Source organism: Manacus candei, unplaced genomic scaffold, assembly GCF_025592945.1.
Source record: "Manacus candei isolate 608988 ecotype Guabito, Panama unplaced genomic scaffold, ASM2559294v1 h1tg000059l, whole genome shotgun sequence".
In the NCBI taxonomy this organism is placed as follows: Eukaryota; Metazoa; Chordata; class Aves; order Passeriformes; family Pipridae; genus Manacus; species Manacus candei.
The window spans coordinates 100,856-118,989 of NW_026138107.1; the positions used below are offsets into that span (position 1 = coordinate 100,856).

Here is an 18,134-nt window from a genome sequence, read left to right on the forward strand (position 1 = left end):
CAAGGCCCCCGTGGGTGCCGAGCCCCGCAAACGCGGTACCGAGAAACACACAGAGACCCACAGGTGAAACCCCCTACACGTGCGAAATCTCACAGGCAGCAGAATTATAGATGGCTCTGGGAGGGAAGGGGCATTAAGGCTCATCCAGCCCCACCCCCTGCCATGGGCAGGGACACCTTCCACTGTCCCAGGCTGCTCCAAACCCCGTCCAACTTGGACACTCCCAGGGATCCAGGGGCAGACACAGCTTCTCTGGGCAACCTGTGCCAGGGCCTCACCACCCTCACAGCAATTCCTTCCCCATATCCCATCTAACCCTGCCCTCTGCCAGTGGGAAGCCATTCCCCCTGTCCTGTCCCTCCATGCCTTGTCCCCAGTCCCTCTCCAGCTCTCCTGGAGCCCCTTTAGGCCCTGCCAGGGGCTCTCAGGTCTCCCTGGATCCTTCTCTTCTCCAGGTGAACCCCCCCAGCTCTCCCAGCCTGGCTCCAGAGCAGAGGGGCTCCAGCCCTGGGAGCATCTCCGTGGCCTCCTCTGGACTCTCTCCAGCAGCTCCACGTCCCTGTGCTGTTGTTCCCCAGGGCTGGAGGCAGCTCTGCAGGGGGGTCTCGCCTCAGAATCCCCCCTCAGAATCCCCCCCTGCCCTGCTGCCCATGCTGTGGATCAGCCCAGGGCACGGTTGGACTCCCAGGAATTGAGAGACCGGCAATCCCAACAAACTCACAGCCCTGCCAGTGCCACCAGCAAAGGGTCAGAGCCCCACAAGCCCAACCCCAACAAGCACACCGGGCTGTAAATGCAGCTGCTTTCCCCTTCCACGCCACCTCACCCAGCAAAGGCGAACTCTCCGGAGGAACTCGGCTGAAAAGGAAAAGATTGATACTTCCAGAACTAGAGGGTTGCATCCCTCTGCCTCTGCTGCGCCGAGCCACCGTTAGAATACAAAAGAGAAGGTGAAAAGTGTCCGAAATACCTTATCCACTGCAAAACTCAGCACGTTTTTGCTAAATGCACGGCACTTCTGGCATGGTGCTGGCGTGTGCTGTCACTCTGACAAGGACCAAGGATGGCAGAGATTTAAAAACAATCGCTGTACCGCCCTACCAAAATCTCCTGCTCGCACCATTCGGCCGTTTGTAGTCGCTTACATGTCCTGAAGGAGATCTCAGTGATGAGAAGCGATACCAAACGCTGCTGTCATCGGTCCTCTTTTCTTGGGTAGGTGCAGCTGAAGCCTCTCCACGCCAGGATTTGCCGAGGGCGTCGCAAACCATCCGTTTCTTGGAGTTTCTGAAGAGTTACGGGTGGCAGGTGAGAGCTCCGGCTCGACGGGGAGAGTGCCCACAGCACAGCAAACCCACATCGGGCAGGTCACACACCAGCACTTCCCCTCCCCTCTACAAGGTTAAAAATTATTTTAAAAAAAAAAAAAAAAAAGCCCAAACTGCTAAACAATTTACAGTTTACTGGCGGGTGCCAGTGCCAGCCTCCAGCGCCCCGGAATCCCAGGGGCTCCTGGGGACACACGGAGAGCCCCACCACGGGAGGAGGAGACAGACCCGGAGGGTGTTCTGCATGAATATTGCTGCCCTGATATTTATCCAAAGCCAAACAACTCCAGCAACAGCCAGCCCTGGGAAGGAGCCCTGTAGGCCACCGATGTGATCTCGAAAGGCTGCAGAGGCACCACGTCCAACAAAACAGGGCCTTTCTGCACCTCGGGACTCCCAGCACCCCTCAAGTATAAAACACTGGTAATTAGCAGGATCAGCTATCACTCAGCATCCCCCCACCCCTGCTCCCCTCCCCGAAATGTTGCTTCGGCCAAGCTCCTGCAACCCGTTCTACCTCGGGATCCCAACCCGCGTGTTTTACATTAATAATTTAAAAAATAAAAAAACAAAAACGCATTAAGTTGCTCTGTGCCAAACCACTGAGGCCTGGGCCAGTCCTACCACCCCGACAGAAAATCAGACTCCTGGAATTAAAACCGCCCAACGTCAATAATTAATGTGCTTTTCCACGCAAACGGACATAATTCGATGAGAGCAAATTCTTTTTAAAAGTCCGTGTAAAAAAAAAAGAAAAAAAAAAAAAAAAAAAAAAAGAACAGAAGTTTAAAGTGCTTCCAAACGAGGATCTCGTTTCTTCTGCGTTGACAGAGCAAGAGTCCCGGGGTGGGCCACGGGGAGAGGCTGACACCAAAGGCTGAATCACCATCAACAGTTCTTTTCCCAGCTGGATTCGGAGCCCAGGCTCCAGCCCCAGCTCTCCATCCTCGACACAGACCACACCATGCTCGAGCAGCCAAACACTTCCGTGGCGTGAGAAACTTATTTCTCAACCTTTTTTATTTTCTTTTTTTTTTGCAGGCTCATCAGACCCCAGCAGGAGGGAGATTCACCCTCCGATCAGCCCCCCCCCATCCACTCGGGCGAGGAACGTCTCTGCTGTCACAAAACTCCTCACGTCGCGTTTCCTCCCTCTTTCTCTCTTCCCCCGCAACATAAAAAGCTTATTTTGCAGTTTTAACGAGACCCCCCCCCACTGGCACCGGTTGATAAAAGGAACTAAGCTCAGGGGAACTCTTTCGGGAAAGCAAAAGAATGCTTAATATAAAGTTTTCCGAAGCTAAAGGGAGATAAAAAAATCTAAAAAAACCAATAAAAATCTTCATTTACATACCCAGCACTCGTTAAAACACCCCCACGGTCCCTGCAGGACCAGATCAGTGTCCTTATCTGCTGCCAGGTGAAACCCTCAGGCAGATACGTTTTAATGCAAAGGAATTTCGTTCTCTGGTAATTAACAGGTGATTAATGGAAAGATAAACTCGTCGGGGAAAACGGGCAATTTACGGTCCAAACTTTTCAGTCCTTTACCCGGCACACACACGTTCCCATTAATTTAATTCGGGTTTCATTAGCGGTCGGATTTATGAAGTCAATTTAGTACCCAGGCGCAGAAGGGCGGACCGCGGCAAGCGAAGACACATGGGTCTGCCAGCAGAGAGACAAACGTAACTCGATTTCAGACGCCAAAACGCATTAAGTCGAAAATGCAGGATTTCCGCGTAACTCCAGCACCGAATGTACCCCTCGGAACGAGCCGTGAAAACGAGAAGCACACACGGCTAATCTGTGCCTCAGGTACGGAACCAGGCGGCTCTGCAGCTTTCCTTCCCAGAGCGGGTGAGGGTAACAAGGTTATCCTTTCACCCCGAGAAACGCCCGAATCACAGAAAAGAGGAAAAAAAACCCACAATTCACCGGGAGAAAGAACGCACGGGCTCTGCCTGCTTTATTGCTGGGTTTTTTTGGGGGGGAAAAGTCGCAGAAATCAGCGAGTTTCCGCCCCAGAAGTCGTGTTCCCCAAGCTCGCACCCCTTCCCGGTGTTATTTTAATTTTTATTTTTTATTTTATTTTTTTTAAGGAATCAAAGACTCCCCCACCTCTGCGTTTTGAAGCAAAAAAAAAATACTAACGTCGGTGTGATGGGTTCGGATTTACCGCAAGCACACGTGGGACGGAGCCCGTGTGAAGGACAGGGGGGGGTAACACACAGAATTCTGCTCGACCCATTCGGCCAAACACTGGGAAATCACGCTCCTTTTTTATTTTTTTTTTATCCCTTTGAGGGCTGTTGCTCAGTTAAAGCAGCAGAAGCACAGGCACAGGTTGTAGCAGCTGGACTTAAAACCCGCCGGAATCCTCAGCGTTGATAAGAAAGCCACAAGGAGATAAACATCCCGGGGGATATTTAGGTTGGGGTTTTTTTTTTCGAAACCACATAATTTTTAATTTCTACCACCGAATCGAGATAAAACCCGGGAGACTCCCAAACTGCCATTTCGAGGCGTGGAAGAAAAAGGAGATAAAAGCCGGGCCTGTGCCGTCCCTTCACGGAAAGAACAAAGTCGCCGCAGAAAACAGGCTGAGCCGCGCCAAGGTGAAACTCCTCCCACGGGGGGGGTATTTCTGCAAACACAAACAGGCCTTTATCGGGGCGATTCATCCTTGAAAGCGCACTTGGAGGGAACACTTCAAGGAAGACTGCTTGCCATCTGCCTCGAAGACTTCCAGAGCAGGCTTCCAAAACCTCACTGGCCTGGCGCGGGGGGGGGGGGGGGATGAACGGGTGTGCCGATTTTTAGGGCTGGCGCTTCCCGGCTTTAAATGAACCAAACTGTTAAGAGCAATTCGCTTCTGACAGGGAGCCTAAACTGCGTTTATTTGTGAGGAGACTTCACGTGCTGCAAACGGAGAACCAGAAGGGCTCCTCCACTCGAGCACAGCAACACCCACTTGGCAGAGCTCTCGGCACTTTATTAAATTCAGTGCCCTCTCACACAGAAACGGGGTAACAGTCACAAAACGCCGTGTGCAAGTCTGAAGTAGATGTTGTTCGAAAGCTCTCAGGGGGCAGGATGGCTGAAACTGCTCTGCAGAGCACAAACCTTCCTGGAGGGGCGTGTGAAAGCCAAACGGTGATCCAGAGCTGCGCTCCAGGGAATCTCCAGGGAAAGCTCCCGGGCCGTGAAGCCATCTGGGGAGGCCAGGTGTCCAAAACCACCCCTCACGAATATATTCCAGCTCCAGATGCCTGAGCATCCTTCTTCCCTTGCTTTACAGCAGCAGCACTGACTGCACCCGGTGCTCTGAACCGATCTCCCTGCGCTCCGGGGGAAGAGAATTTGCTCACCAGGCCCCCAACAGTTATTTTTAAGCGCTGTCCAACACCACCCCGGCTCTGTGCCTTCACTCAGGGCTGGCCAGCGCCGCTGTTCTTCCCTTCTTCATGGGAATCTCTACGGTCATGAAGTCCTCAGCCAGCGTCACCTCCTGTCCCCCCAGCACGGACTCCGCCTGCCTCCGCAGCTCGGCCACCTCCGCGTCCCCCTCCCCTGCCTGGCCGGCCGGCCTGTACCTCTGGCTGAAGTGGGTCAAAACCAGCCTCCTGGCCCGGCACAGCCTGGCAAAACCCGCCGCCATCCCCGGGGTGCTGTGCCCGTGCTCCCTGGCCTTCTCCTGCTGGCTGTCGTCCAGCGTGGCCTCGTGCACCAGCACGTCGGCGTCGCGGCACAGCCGCGCGGCCTCGTCCCCCGGCGCCCCCGAGCAGTCCCCCAGGATGCACACCTTCCTGCCGGGAACGGGCTCTTCCAGCACCTCCCAGGGACAGATCCTCGCTCCGCTTTCCAGCACGACTGCGGCCCCGCCCTTCAGCTTCCCGTACAGAGGGCCCGGCTGAACCCCTGCAGACAGAAAGGCGAGAGAGAGCCCCTGAGTAATAATAATAATAATAATAATAATAATAATGATAATAATAATAATAATAAGTAATCACACTCGCTGCACTGTAAGTATACGGCGTGTCAGGTTTAAACAAAGATCACTTTGAATGTGCCACATGTGGAGCTGGCTCGCTGAAAACAAACACGGCGTCAGTATATAAGAAAACAACTCATATTTCACGTTTTTCGTGCAAATAAAGAGCCCGTCACACTAGCGGGGAAGCTTGCTTGAAGAAAACCACAGAAACATGGCCTGGTTTGAGTCAGAAGGGATTTTAAGGGTCATGACACCTTCCACTATCCCAGGTTGCTCCAAGCCCTGGCCTTGGACACTTCCAGGGATGCAGGGGCAGCCACAGCTTCTCTGGGCAACTATAAAAAAAAAAAAAAAAGCCATGCAAATACACTGGCCATGCATTTTCCTGAAAGCCACGTGGAGCTTTTTAAAACTTCGTCCCCTGAACTTGCTTGCTCTTCCCATCGTGAAAACGGGAAATTAACGCAGCACTAATTGGCATTGGTGTCACACGCCCATTCAGAACCCTGCGAGGCTATGGAGCATTGCAATGCCTGCAGTGGAAAACTGAATTAAAAGAGATTGTGGAGACGGGGGGCAGCAGCTCCTGGCTGCTGCTAGAACCCCCTAGGAAGGGGTGGTCACAAAAAGATTTCGGCTGCCAGGAAACCCGGCCGCGTTACGCTGGCCGAAAACCAAGAGTTTCACCGCTTGAACACAAGAAGTTGGGGGTTAAAAACAAACAAACAAACAAACAAACAAACAAACAAAAACTTTAAAAAAAAAAAAAACCAAAAAGAGGAAGGATAAGTCGAAGTAGTTACCAAGGTCTTTCAGTTTCTGCACGTTGAGCCTCCCAGGCCGGGGCTTCTCCTCCAGCACGAAGCCGAAGGAAGGGATGCGGTGAAAGAGGCGGAACGCCCTCAGCACCAGCTGCTCGTCCTCCTCCAGCAAGTAGGAGCCCTCTCCCGGGTCCAGGCGCAGTACTCTCCCTCCAGGGCCCTGGGGGGGAACCTCACCCCCATCCAAGTGCGAGAAGTCCCTGAACTCCTCCGCGGGGCACTGGTCCCGCGTGGGCACCAGCTCGTGGACGGCGTAGGGAAAGAGGAGCTGGGAGTGGGACAGCTCCAGGCTCCGCCACAGGAAGCTCCTCAGCCCTAAGGGCCCGTAAATATCCACGGGTGGCTTGTTTGGGTCGGGGCTGCTCTGCAGGCTGAGCGTGCACAGCAGGCCGGGGAGCCCGAAAAAGTGGTCGCCGTGGAGGTGGGTTATGAAAATCTTGGTGATTCTGCCTGTTGGGTTGGAACAGCAGGAAGAGATAAAACAAAAAAAAAAAAGGGGAAAAAAAGACGGGAAGGTAAACAAACAAGGTTCAACGACTCAGAAGTAATCACCGCTCGGGCAAGGGGGTTTCGATTGAATTTTAAAGTTAATTTGATTTTAAAAATTAAAACAAAACCGGCGTTTGAGAAACAAAACCCCGAACCAGAGGGGTAACACCCGGGCTTTGCTCTGTGTCCAAGCTGCCTCACTCCAGCCCCCAGGTGCTGGGCCCTGCCCCCTTTGCTGGGTTAAAAAAGCCCAGAATTTTCTCTTGTTCTTTAATCAGGGCTGCCTCAGCCTGCCCTGCTGAGTTCCCACCTCCACAGGGCAAGACACCTCCCCCAGCATCTGCCGGAACTAAAGCGAGAGGAAGGGCAGGAGGACCTCCTTCTTTCGGTTCAGCAAAATTAAATTTAGCAAAATCTAGTAAAAAAAAAACCCAGCAAACTTAGTAAAAATTAGTCCATCCACCTGCCACTAAATTCCCTTGGTGTTTTGGAGGAGCCAAACAGGATTTCTGCCTGCGACTTGACGATTCACCTTCGTTACTCAGCAGCCAGGAGCCGGCTCCTGCCACCTCAGGCTGTGAAGGCACGGGGACTGCAGGCGGGTCCTGTCCCTAATTTATCTGCCAAGCCATAAAAGTCACCACAAACACGCCACAGCCTCGCTGGGAAGGGAAAAAAAGCGCAGCGTTTGCCCACAGGGGAGGCACACGGCAGGTTTCGCCCGGAGCTGCCTCCGCACGAACAACAGACTTTGCTCCGGCTCAAAGCCGGTCCGTGGGCCCACCCTTGGAATCACAGAGCCCCAGCAGTCAATGCAGGAGGGTCTGGTTCTGGAGCACGGGTTGTGGTCGTCGCCCAGCAGGTTCAGCCCCTTCAGACGCACTTCAGACACTTGGCCTGTGTTCAAACACCTCGAGGACGAGGCATTTCGTTCGGGTCGCTCCAAACTTTTCCCCCTCACCAAAAAAAACACAAAAACAAACCCGCCTTTCGGCAGCACAGACCTGCCCTGAGGTGGCTCCTCATGAGCTGTGTCTGGGTCCCCTCCCCGCAGTCGAAGAGCCAGCACTCCCCTTCCCGGCGAAGCACCAGCGCCGACGCCCCTCTGGTGGGAGAGGGGTATGCCGAGCCCGTGCCCAGGAAAGTTATCTCCATGGACATCCTGGGGGTGCTGCTGTGGCACCTGGAAGAGAGATTTTTGAGCTGCTCCATGTCAGGCATCGATTTCTGTGCTCTGCTGAGCAGGGACAGGACCCCGGGAATGGCTGGAGCTGTGTGAGGGCAGGGTTAGGTTGGATCTCAGGAGAAGGTTCTTCCCCCAGAGGGTGGTTGGGCACTGAACAGGCTCCCCAGGGCAGTGGGCACAGCACCAAGGCTGACAGAGCTAAAGGAGCCTTTGGATGATCCTCTGGGGCACAGGGCAGGATTGTTGGGGTGTCCTGGTCAGGGCCAGGAGCTGGACTGGGTGATCCCTGTGGGTTCCTGGACTGGGTGACCCCTGTGGGTTCCCAGACTGGATGGTCCCTGTGGGTTCCCAGACTGGATGGTCCCTGTGGGTTCCTGGACTGGATGGTCCCTGTGGGTTCCTGGACTGGATGATCCCTGTGGGTGCCCTCCCAGCTCAGAACACTCTGTGTTTCTGTGTATTTGGGGAAGAAACCAGCATTTTTGTTTTAAATGAACGAACGAGTCCTCCGTGCCACAGTGTGAGGACCAAATTCCTTCCCCCCCTCCCAAAAAAAAATAAAAGCAAAACCTCCCTGGAGCAGGATATGACTTCCAGGCAACACGTCACTTACAGGCAGATCTTTCTGTCAGTGGAAGGCTGCAAACACGCTGCCCAAACACGAGACCTTTGGGGGTTACCTGGAGAAACAGCCCTACCCACAGTCGGAATTGCCCCAGTCTCTGAACCCACTGTTATTTGTTCCTTCTGTGCTCCATTCAAACACTGAGTTTTCCTGCACGGGCTTTTGCTCCCCGAGCCTTTTCAGAGTCACCGACACCGAACGGGCCCTGCTGACATTCACAGGCCACTCCCGGGCGTCAGGAGGGGGCAGCCCAGAACCGCAGAGGGGGAGATCCCCTGGACGGGGGGCTTGGAGCAACCCGAGCTCCCGGTGGAAGGTGTCCCTGCCCACGGCGGGGGGTGGAACTGGATGGGATTTAAGGTCCCTTCCTTAATCCAGTCTGTGATTCCACGATTCCCAAAGCAAACAGACTCCTCCCAAGCACACCGAGGTGCAACCTGGCCTTGGGGGGCCGGGGAGGGGTGTGGCAAATGCCCGTCACACCCCCCCGAGAGGCAGAAATAAACGTTTTGCTTCCTTTTTCTCCGTGTAAAATCGCAGAAATGTGCAACAATTGAATGGCTTCGGCTGGAGGGGATTTTAAGGATCATCTTGGTCCAGCTCCCCTGCCACGGGCAGGGACACCTTCCACTAGCCCAGGTTGCTCCAAGCCCCGTCCAACCTGGCCTTGGACACTTCCAGGGATCCAGGGGCAGCCACAGCTTCTCTGGGAAAGCTGTGCCAGGGCCTCCCCACCCTCACAGACAGCAATTCCTCCCCGGTATCCCATCTAGACCAGTTTGAAGCCATTCCCTGTGTCCCGTCCCTCCATCCCTTGTCCCAAGCCGCTCCCCAGCTCTTTTGGGGTCCCTCAGGCACTGCCGGGTCCCACCTCCCCCGTATCTCCCGCGGGGCTCCGGGAAGGGGTCCCGCAGGGCTCGGGGACGCGGGGATGTGACACCGGGGGGGGATGTCACACCTCCGGCCCCGCTCCGGCCCCGCTCCCCATCCCGTCCTACCTCCCCGAGCGCCCGCCCCGCCGGGACGGGAAGGGGAAGGACCGGGAGGAGGAGGAGGAGGAAGGGCAGGAAGGGAAGGGCTGCGGGAGGGGCCCGGCAGGGCAGAGCCCGCCCCCGGGTTCGTGCTCTTCGGATCCGGGCAGACGGGCGTGTAAATCATGGAATTGTTTATGTTGGAAAAGGAAGAGTGCTGGTGCTGCTCCCGGGCCGGGGCAGCCCCTGGATCAATCCAGGCCGGGGATGAACAGATGGAGCAGCCCTGGGGAGAAGGTCCTGGGGGCTGGTGGGGGAGAGGCTGGACATGAACCAGCCCAGAAACCCCCTGCCCCGGGCTGATCCCACAGCGTGGGCAGCAGGGCAGGGGGGGATTCTGCCCCTCTGCACCCTCAGGTGAGACTCCACCTGCAGAGCTGCCTCCAGCCCTGGGGAACAACAGCACAGGGACGTGGAGCTGCTGGAGAGAGTCCAGAGGAGGCCACGGAGATGCTCCCAGGGCTGGAGCCCCTCTGCTCTGGAGCCAGGCTGGGAGAGCTGGGGGGGTTCCCCTGGAGAAGAGAAGGATCCAGGGAGAGCTGAGAGCCCCTTCCAGAGCCTAAAGGGGATCCAGGAGAGCTGGAGAGGGACTGGGGACAAGGGATGGAGAGACAGGACACAGGGAATGGCTTCCCTCTGCCAGAGGGCAGGGTTAGATGGGATATTGGGAAGGAATTCTTGGCTGGGAGGGTGGTGAGGCCCTGGCACAGGTTTCCCAGAGAAGCTGTGGCTGCCCCTGGATCCCTGGGAGTGTCCAAGGCCAGGTTGGATGGGGCTTGGAGCAGCCTGGGCTAGTGGAAGGTGTCCCTGCCCATGGCAGGGGGTGGAACTGGATGATCACTGAGATCCCATCCGACTCAAATCATCCTATGATTCCAGGATTCTGTGGAAAGACCTTTAAGACCCTCACACTGAACCATTTGCAAAGCCCCTCTGCACAGGGACTGTACCAATTCTGCAGAGGTCAAGCGTTGGGTTTGGTTTTTTTCCTTTTGTCAGAATAAACACAACCAGGTGTGATTTAGGCAAAGGGAATGCATTTTACTAAGAAAATAGAAGACCGGAACACACATTTCAATAGAGTTACAACGTTATAAAGGAAGGAAAAAAAAAACAAACCCAAAACCCATAACCAATCCACATTTACATAGTTTTAGTTTCAGCTGAGCAATGACCCTCCCAGGCACAGCCAACCCCGCACAGATCAGGCTAGAACTGTCCTCACAAGCGCCCCAGCAGATCTACGTTGAGTCGTGTAAGGTAGATATGTGTAAGACAGAAACAAATGCAGGTTATTTTGCTGTTTTACTGACCAACCAGCCACCCCACCACGTCTGCGTAGTCCTAGAGGTGTTTTTATCCCTGTTAGAGTGTAACCACCCGGAGGACGGCTGAGCCAAAGCCAGTGGTACTCGCAGAGCTGGGTTTGGGGGGTACCCACGCCCACCACGGGGTTCCTGCAGCACGAGCAGAACACCCGATGCCAGAGGGCACTTTTTGCACCAGCTGTAGCCGTGGTCCCCCGTGCCACTGGGATGCAGGTGTCGGGACATCTCCCTCTGGAGCAGCCACGAAGGAGCATCTCCATTTCCATCTCCATCTCCATTTCCATCTCCATCTCCATTTCCATCTCCATCTCCATCTCCACGGGGAGCTGCGATCCAGGCAGCCACGGGAGGATGCAGGGGTGAGTCTGATGGACCTTCCTTGCTGCTCATCCGCGGGTTCCTGACGCCGTGGTGACGTGCATTTCGGGGTGGGCAGGTGGGTCAAGGCAGGTCCACACAGAATCAGATGTCCCCTGGCCAGCAGCAGCCGAGTGACTCTGCTCAAATTCAGCCGCCCAGTGGGTGCAATTAGAGGTTTGCTCTGTATTTCCTCCTTGCTCCAGTACTCAGTGTTAACTCCAGTCCCTGCCTGTCACATATGGCTGTTATAGAACGGGATAGCAGTACACACCATCCTAAAAAGAGTCCAAAAACAACAACAGTGGTTTTCTCCAGTTCAGGAACAGCACTTGCAGCTGAGGCAGGAGTCCAAAGCGTTCTTACAGTCTGATCTGAGAGTCCTGCAGATAACTTTTATCCATCGGGCAGAGGAGTTCAAATCTGCACCTCTGAGGTCAAGAGGACCCGGAGCAAACGAACAACAACTTGGGGTTGGCTTTGGCCCAGAGTCAGCTGAACTAAAATGCACAGTTTGAGCTGTGCAATAGTGATCCCCACTCTCCCACACGCAGGGCTCCTAATGAGAAACTAAAAGGTGTATCATTCATCTCTGCAGTTACCACCAGAGCAGCGCGACAGAGAGAGTTACTTTATCCCCACTTTTGTAAAACAGAGTGCTGGAAACAACAGTTACAGAGGAGAAGACACGGCGCCCACCACGGGAAACCTGTCGCACACCACTCTGCACGTAAAGTGTCGCTTGGCTTTAAGCTTGGAAAACAAACACAGCACATCAGGATGCATCACTGCTCACAGACACCACCGAGGACTTGTGCCACGAGTCACGTTTGGGGTTTCAAACTCTATCAGGTACAATGTTTCTTAATGGTCGTCTCCTACCCCTCACGTTGGTGCCAGGGCGGAGGCTTTGGGAACACACAAACCTTTGTAACATCTTTGAACAAAAACACGTGCATTTTCGTAAAAAAAAAAAAAAAAAAGAAAAAAAAAAGGCTGCACTCCACCAGTTATCTATAATATCCCCAAAACAGGTTGCTGCCAAGAGGCTCAGTCCTGCTCCTGCTGATTTCAAGGACAAATCCTGGAAAGGACTGACCTTGGTGGGAGTTCCTGATCCTCTCAGAAGGGTTCTGCACACCCCAAAGAGTCCTTTATACCATTTGGAGGGCAAAAGTCACCAGGGCTGTGTGACAAGCCGGAACACTAGTTATCCTTTAGATGATGCATTCTTTTAACTTACACTCTGTAGCACCACAAAATGCATCCTGGTGACCACTGTTTCCCTTTGCACACTGTGTAAGAGAAATTTCTGCGTAGATATAGATCAGTAAATACTTTTAAATAAATCAGCAAACAGAAAAAAAATCAGGCTAAGTTGAATATGAAAAAGACACTGTGGGCTCCTTACTAAGCAGCGAGATTAGCAGCTGTAATTAATTCAGAGATTAATTGTATCTGAAGAATACAGAAGACTGAAGATGGACTTATGCACCTTTAGAAAAAAAAAATTTCTGGAAAAGGCAAAAGGGAGGGCAAAATGGATTTAAAACGTGAGCTGGCACGTTGCCTGTTGCCAACAGAAAGCGATGGCTGCACATTAAAGGGAAAATTCCACCACCTCTCTACTGCAATCTAAAGAACCTGGTCAGACAAAGCCCATGGGAGTAACAGAGAAGGTCTGACTGGTACCACCCAGCTGCCCTGACAGGGACAGCTCAGGGGGGCACAGCCAGGCCTTCTCTGCCCCTGAGCTCTGACAAGGCCACAGCCCCACCAGGGGCTCCAGCTCAGCCAAGGACCGATTTCCCCCTCACCTGTGCTGTCGGATCTCCAGAAAAATTATGCAGGTACTTGGGAAAACCCCCACTGCCAGCCAGTTCTCAACAATCCCCCTTGGCATCTGCTTAAAGACAGCAGGGAGTCCATGCCAGGAAGGGAAAAGAGTGCACTGCACAGAACAGGCGTCCTCCCTGTGTGTGACAGAGGCCAGAGCTGCCTCTGGGAACCGAAATCACTCCTGCCCCGGGCAAAAACTCCTGCTGTGCACAGGTAACACTGCTTTCCCAGCTCCAGGTTCTCCTGAGGACTGTCAACACCCACTGGTTATGGACAGTGACTGCACTTCTTGCCTGGAAAAAAAAATAATCAGACTGAAGAGGTGGAGGCAGATCTTTATTTTCTGAGACAGAGTTGTACTTAGGGACCGACTGCTCTGCCTCTGTGATCGTTCTCAGCCCGGACATGAGATCAGTGCTTTGGGTATTTTTGTTACTCATCTGCCTAATTAGACTCCTGGCAGAAGGGAGGGAGTGTGTGTTCCCAGTGTGCTGGAATCCAGTGATGCAGAACTCCACTGGCACACTACAACAGGCCTCAGATAGAGCTGGATTTTTTCGGAAGGCAAAAAAAACCAATTCATACACTAAATAAATAATCTCCAGGAAGATCACAAAAAATTTAAATACAATAAAAACCAGGCATAGCAAAAATAGATGAAAAAAGCATTCTCTGTAAAAACATCATATTATGTGTGTGTTGGTCTTTATATTACATGTGCAAGTTCCAAACCCCGTGCATTGCCTGACTTGGCAATGAAGCACTTCGAGCAGCACCACACAGCCCTTTACCACAGGTTGGATACCACAGTTTCTTCCCCACATCACTGTTTTCTGTGTTTATATAATCAGTCTTCTGCCCCCACTTAGGTAAAGCCTTCCCAAAGCTTACTGTTCTTTGCATTTTAATACACGAACATAATTTCAAGCCCGGATATTAGGCCGTAAGTGCCAGAGATCACGTCCAAAGGGGGTGCTGAGACTGTTTTCCCCTGCTCTATTTTTGGCCTGTTCTGTGGAGACTGCGTTTTCCCACATAAATGGAGATGTGAGAGAGGTTGCTTGCCATGGTTAAACCCTGGGCAAGCTTTGCTTTATGTCTTTGGATTCTGCCCTCACGTTTGCCAGCACAGCCTCGCTACATATATCTATTTATTTACTCTCGTCCTTTTTCTGTGCCTTGATGCAGCAAACTGCGGAGCAGCACGTTATCTTTATTTCTGTTCCTGACATATCGCTGTTCCTGCTGCAGAGAACAGACCCAGGGAAGCCGCAGCTATCACAGGGTGTCCTTGCCTGCCCATACAAAGTAGCAGAGGGCACCACGGCCCCACACCCATGAAACGAACAGCCTGACACCAGCGCACACCGCGGCATCTGTAAACAAATGTGCAGGGCCGTCCACTTCAAGGAAAAAAAACATTCAGCCTGCAGTTTTTGTTCTCACACGAGAGCTCTGAGGAACCGAGCCTGTAAATGGAGCGGGGAAGGCGGAGTGATTGAGGCAGAGCTGGCAGGCTTTGCGTCTTTAGAGTCCAGCGCTCAGACTGACCTGAAAACACCGGACTGAGACCACAGGAAACATTCAGCCAAACCTGCCTAAATGGGTGTGTTAATAGCTGCCTGTCAACACTTGCTGTTTCAGCTTCGTCAGCTGCCCGTGGAGTGTTAGTTCAAAGTGGTGAGCGAGCCCACTCAGGAGTTTGAGTCAGCAATTCATAAAGACATCATACACGAGTCTTTCTGTGAGAACAAGGGGATGCAAGGGAGAAAAATTCAGAAGAAAAAAAATTTTAAGAAACTAAGAAAAATCCTCTGGTACCTCACCTCGCAGTCCAGTGCATTAAAATCTCATTGCAAAACCTCTAAAAGATTTCTGGTTATTACTTCAGATCCTGCGCTTACCTGATAAAAATTCGTTATGTGACAGCACAGCTCTGTTTTCAAAAGCTACGAAGTGATTAATACTGTTTTCAGGCTTTCCAAGGATAATTTCAACCAGCTCACATTTTTCCCGAGAACAGATTGCACGCGGCGGCGATGAAAACAAAAAAGCAAGAGCTCTGCTGCAGATTCCAGAGGCGTGCACGGCGCTGCTGCTCAAGGAAACGGAGCAGACAATGCTGCCGAGGAGCCTGGACACAGGCATCTTTAAACATCAAACAAAGCCCACCGGACTGCTAAATCTACCTTGAAGCATCCGGGGCTTTTTTCTTTTTTTTTTTTTTTTGACAAGTGCTCTCTGTTGATGTCACCGCGTGACAATGCCAGGGCAATTAGAAGACTGATTATTAAAGGCAGAAACAAATCATTCAGGAGATCAGGCAGCGATGAGGGGGAGCTATGAGCCCGTCGTCAAACGCGTTTAGCTAAAACATCATTAACAGAATTCTTCAGTGTGGCGCTGGCTCTAAGCTAGAAATGCAATGTCATCGTTCAGATTCGTTTTGGAGGGCTCTCTCGTCCCTGTGGCAGGATGCCATCATCCATACAGTTTAACAGGTGAACTGGGGGGGGGAGAGGGGAGGGAGTGGGGAGAAATCAACGTGGAGTGAAAAAAAAACAGAGCAAAGGGGAGGGGGGGAGGGGAGGGGGAAAAGACAACGAAACGAGCGAAAATAAATTACAGATAATGATTTAAGTTGGTCTGAAAAAGGGATCCCTGCAGAGTAGAAGATACTGCCCGAGGAGTGCGGCGGTGCCTCAGTGGACCTTGGACTCGGGCCAGTCGTACACGTCTGGCATGAAGGACTCGTACTCGTAGGACCAGACCTTGGAGCGGACGTAGCGGTCCTTGTCCTCGGGCTCGGGGTAATGGAAAGCCATGTTGTTGGCGTACAGAAACTCCATCACCTGCAAAGCCAAACCACCGCTGCAGCCCCCGTGCCTGTGGCTGTGGCCCCGGTGCAGTGCCCGGGCCGTGCCCCGGGCTCACACCGCCCGGGAAGGGAAACGCCAAAACCTCCGCTACGACTCCCGAGCGCCTCGGCAGGGACCTGAAGGCTCGGGGTCCGAAACCCAGAGGAGGATTGCTGTGGCCCACCACCAAACAAACAAACTGAGTGTTTTTACGAGCATCTCCTCCCAGAGGCACAAAGAGCTGGGCGTCTTGTGCCCGAGCGCCTCGTGTCCCTGTGCGGCTCAGGAGGTTAATGCACACACAAACCACTTCTAGTGCAGCCCACTCTTATGCTTCATACTCACCTTGACAGCGATAGAAATAGAAACTTCCCTGATATTGGACAGTGGAGGGTAAAGTCTTCCTTGTGCAAGTTCTTCATCACTCAACTGTTCCGCCAGTGCCTGAGTTAGAAGAACAAAGTGGCTTCATTTATGTGACCAACAGCATCCTGAAACACCTGGGAGAATCAAGCTGCAGTGCTCTTGTTGCCAGAGTGCCCCCAAAGCACTGCAGTAAGGCAGTCAAAACCCCCAAATTCTCCATCTGAGCCCACATCAGCAAACCCTGATGGTTAAGCACTTAGCAAAATAAGATCCTGGTTCTTTGGAGGATGAGTTCCCCACAACCGTGGAAGTTACAAGAGCATGACGTGCCTGCAGAACTGACCACCACGTGTTTGGCAGTTTTTTGCCACTGTGGAGGGATAAACCCAAGAGAAATCAGACAGGAAGCCAGAGTTTCATCAAGACTTGAGAAGCTGCCCAGCAAGTCACCCACTGTCGTGTCAGACACAGCCTGCTCTGCTCCCACACTCACCTTAGCAGCCTCCAGGAAAACCTTGTCGCTGATGTGCCGGACACTGCTGAGGATCACAGCCAGAGCCACGCCTAAAATGAAATCACTGCCATGAGGGCCACATCACCTCACAGTGTGCAGCCTGCTGACGGGAGGCTGGGAGTCATCTAGAACGTTGTTTCTGAAAACATTTGCACAGACGCAACTCCGAGAATTACCGACTCCAAGAATTATTAACATAACTTCAAGCGCACATTAACATTTATTCTCTCCTCCTCCCCCCTCCCCAAAAAAAGAAAAAACAATCAGAGGAACCCATAATGCAGCAGCTTCCAAAGCCTTTAATGGCACTCTTTTGCTTTCTTACAACTACTCAGCTGGGTGAGCTCACTGTGTCACGTGTGGAGCTGCACGTGCCTAACATCCGTCCTGAACTGCTTTTCTCTCATTTTCACGAGTCCTCAGCTTTAACAGATGGCAACATCTCCTCACGCTGCTTCCCTAGCTGTGGCAAGGCAAGAAAAAGCGCAAACAGCCCCATCTTAAAGAGATTAAAAGAGGAGGGGTTTATTTATCACCTGGGAAAATGTAAGCGTTGTTTCCTTGGCCGGGCTTGAAGGTCCTCCCGTCCTTCAGAGTCACCAGGTCAAAGGGACTGCCACTGGCAAACAGGCAACGGCCCTGTGGGACAGAGGAATACCCACACAGTCAGGCAGCTGCTTAAAGAGCAATCTGGAGGCAGGAGACAAGCACACGCTTTGAGCCGAGGCAGGGAAGCCATTTATCTGTTTTACCACGCCTTGCTCATTAAGGCAGCAGCGACTTCGAGGAACCTCTCAGGCACAGGATGTTAAAACATCTCTGAGCATTAACTACACCCTCCAAATAAACGACCTCTTCCTCGAGCACTAAAACCCCCTGAAGGCAAAGCATCTTGACACTGAGTAACAGGTTTAATAACATTAGCATAAAACATTTAGGGCTCCCCAGGACCGCGGTGTTCGAGGACAAATTACCGAAGAAGCCAAAGACTTGGGAGCTGTGTTTAAATGTCAGGGCGTATCTACGGCGTTTCCTCCCTTTTTGAGAAGGGGGGAGAACATATGGATTTTTAGAGAACAGAACAGAACACACAGAGGCATCCACAGGTGCCACCTAGTGGAAAAAAAATAATTAAAGAATAAAAGGTTGGTGATGGTGTATCTTCATATCCTCGCTGACTTCCTTGTTTGGCCTAAGATTTCACACCAGCCGGGGTCAGGCTGTTCCCAAGGCCAGGACACACATGGGGTGACAGCCCTGATCCCTTAATGGCCTGACAAACTTGATTAGTTAAGTGACAAAATAAATAAAGTTGGAGGTTTGCAGAGAATCACAGAACAGTTTGGGTTGGAAGGGGCCTCTGGAGACCATGTTGTCCATTTTCTAGGTAGCTAC

The 18,134-nt window shown here is 52.6% G+C and overlaps 2 protein-coding genes across 6 annotated transcripts in view; both read right to left on the reverse strand.

Annotated features, from left to right (window-relative positions):
* Positions 1-2,447: 2,447 nt before the first annotated feature.
* ELAC1 (elaC ribonuclease Z 1) lies at positions 2,448-9,550 on the reverse strand. 4 transcript variants are annotated; one of them, XM_051803740.1, is made up of 5 exons: positions 9,445-9,461; positions 8,435-8,501; positions 7,640-7,818; positions 6,129-6,596; positions 2,448-5,249 (listed from the first exon to the last, which is right to left on the reverse strand). In XM_051803740.1, the coding sequence occupies exons 3-5, from the start codon at positions 7,794-7,796 to the stop codon at positions 4,756-4,758; spliced, it is 1,119 nt and encodes a 372-aa protein (XP_051659700.1). In that variant the 5' UTR covers positions 7,797-7,818; positions 8,435-8,501; positions 9,445-9,461; the 3' UTR covers positions 2,448-4,755. The 4 variants fall into 4 exon arrangements, with proteins under 4 accessions (XP_051659700.1, XP_051659699.1, XP_051659701.1 ...); XM_051803739.1 differs by lacking the exon at positions 8,435-8,501 and having other exon boundaries at positions 9,318-9,550; XM_051803741.1 differs by lacking the exon at positions 8,435-8,501 and having other exon boundaries at positions 9,445-9,459.
* Positions 9,551-10,497: 947 nt separating this feature from the next.
* ME2 (malic enzyme 2) overlaps positions 10,498-18,134 on the reverse strand; it is a 31,395-nt gene continuing 23,758 nt past the window's right edge. For both annotated transcript variants that reach the window (XM_051803703.1, XM_051803704.1), the window contains exons 13-16: positions 17,276-17,378; positions 16,719-16,789; positions 16,205-16,303; positions 10,498-15,853 (exon numbers count right to left, since the gene is read on the reverse strand). In XM_051803703.1, coding sequence (XP_051659663.1) covers positions 15,704-15,853; positions 16,205-16,303; positions 16,719-16,789; positions 17,276-17,378 — 423 coding nt within the window. In that variant the 3' untranslated portion in view covers positions 10,498-15,703. The remainder of the gene's footprint in view (positions 15,854-16,204; positions 16,304-16,718; positions 16,790-17,275; positions 17,379-18,134) is intronic.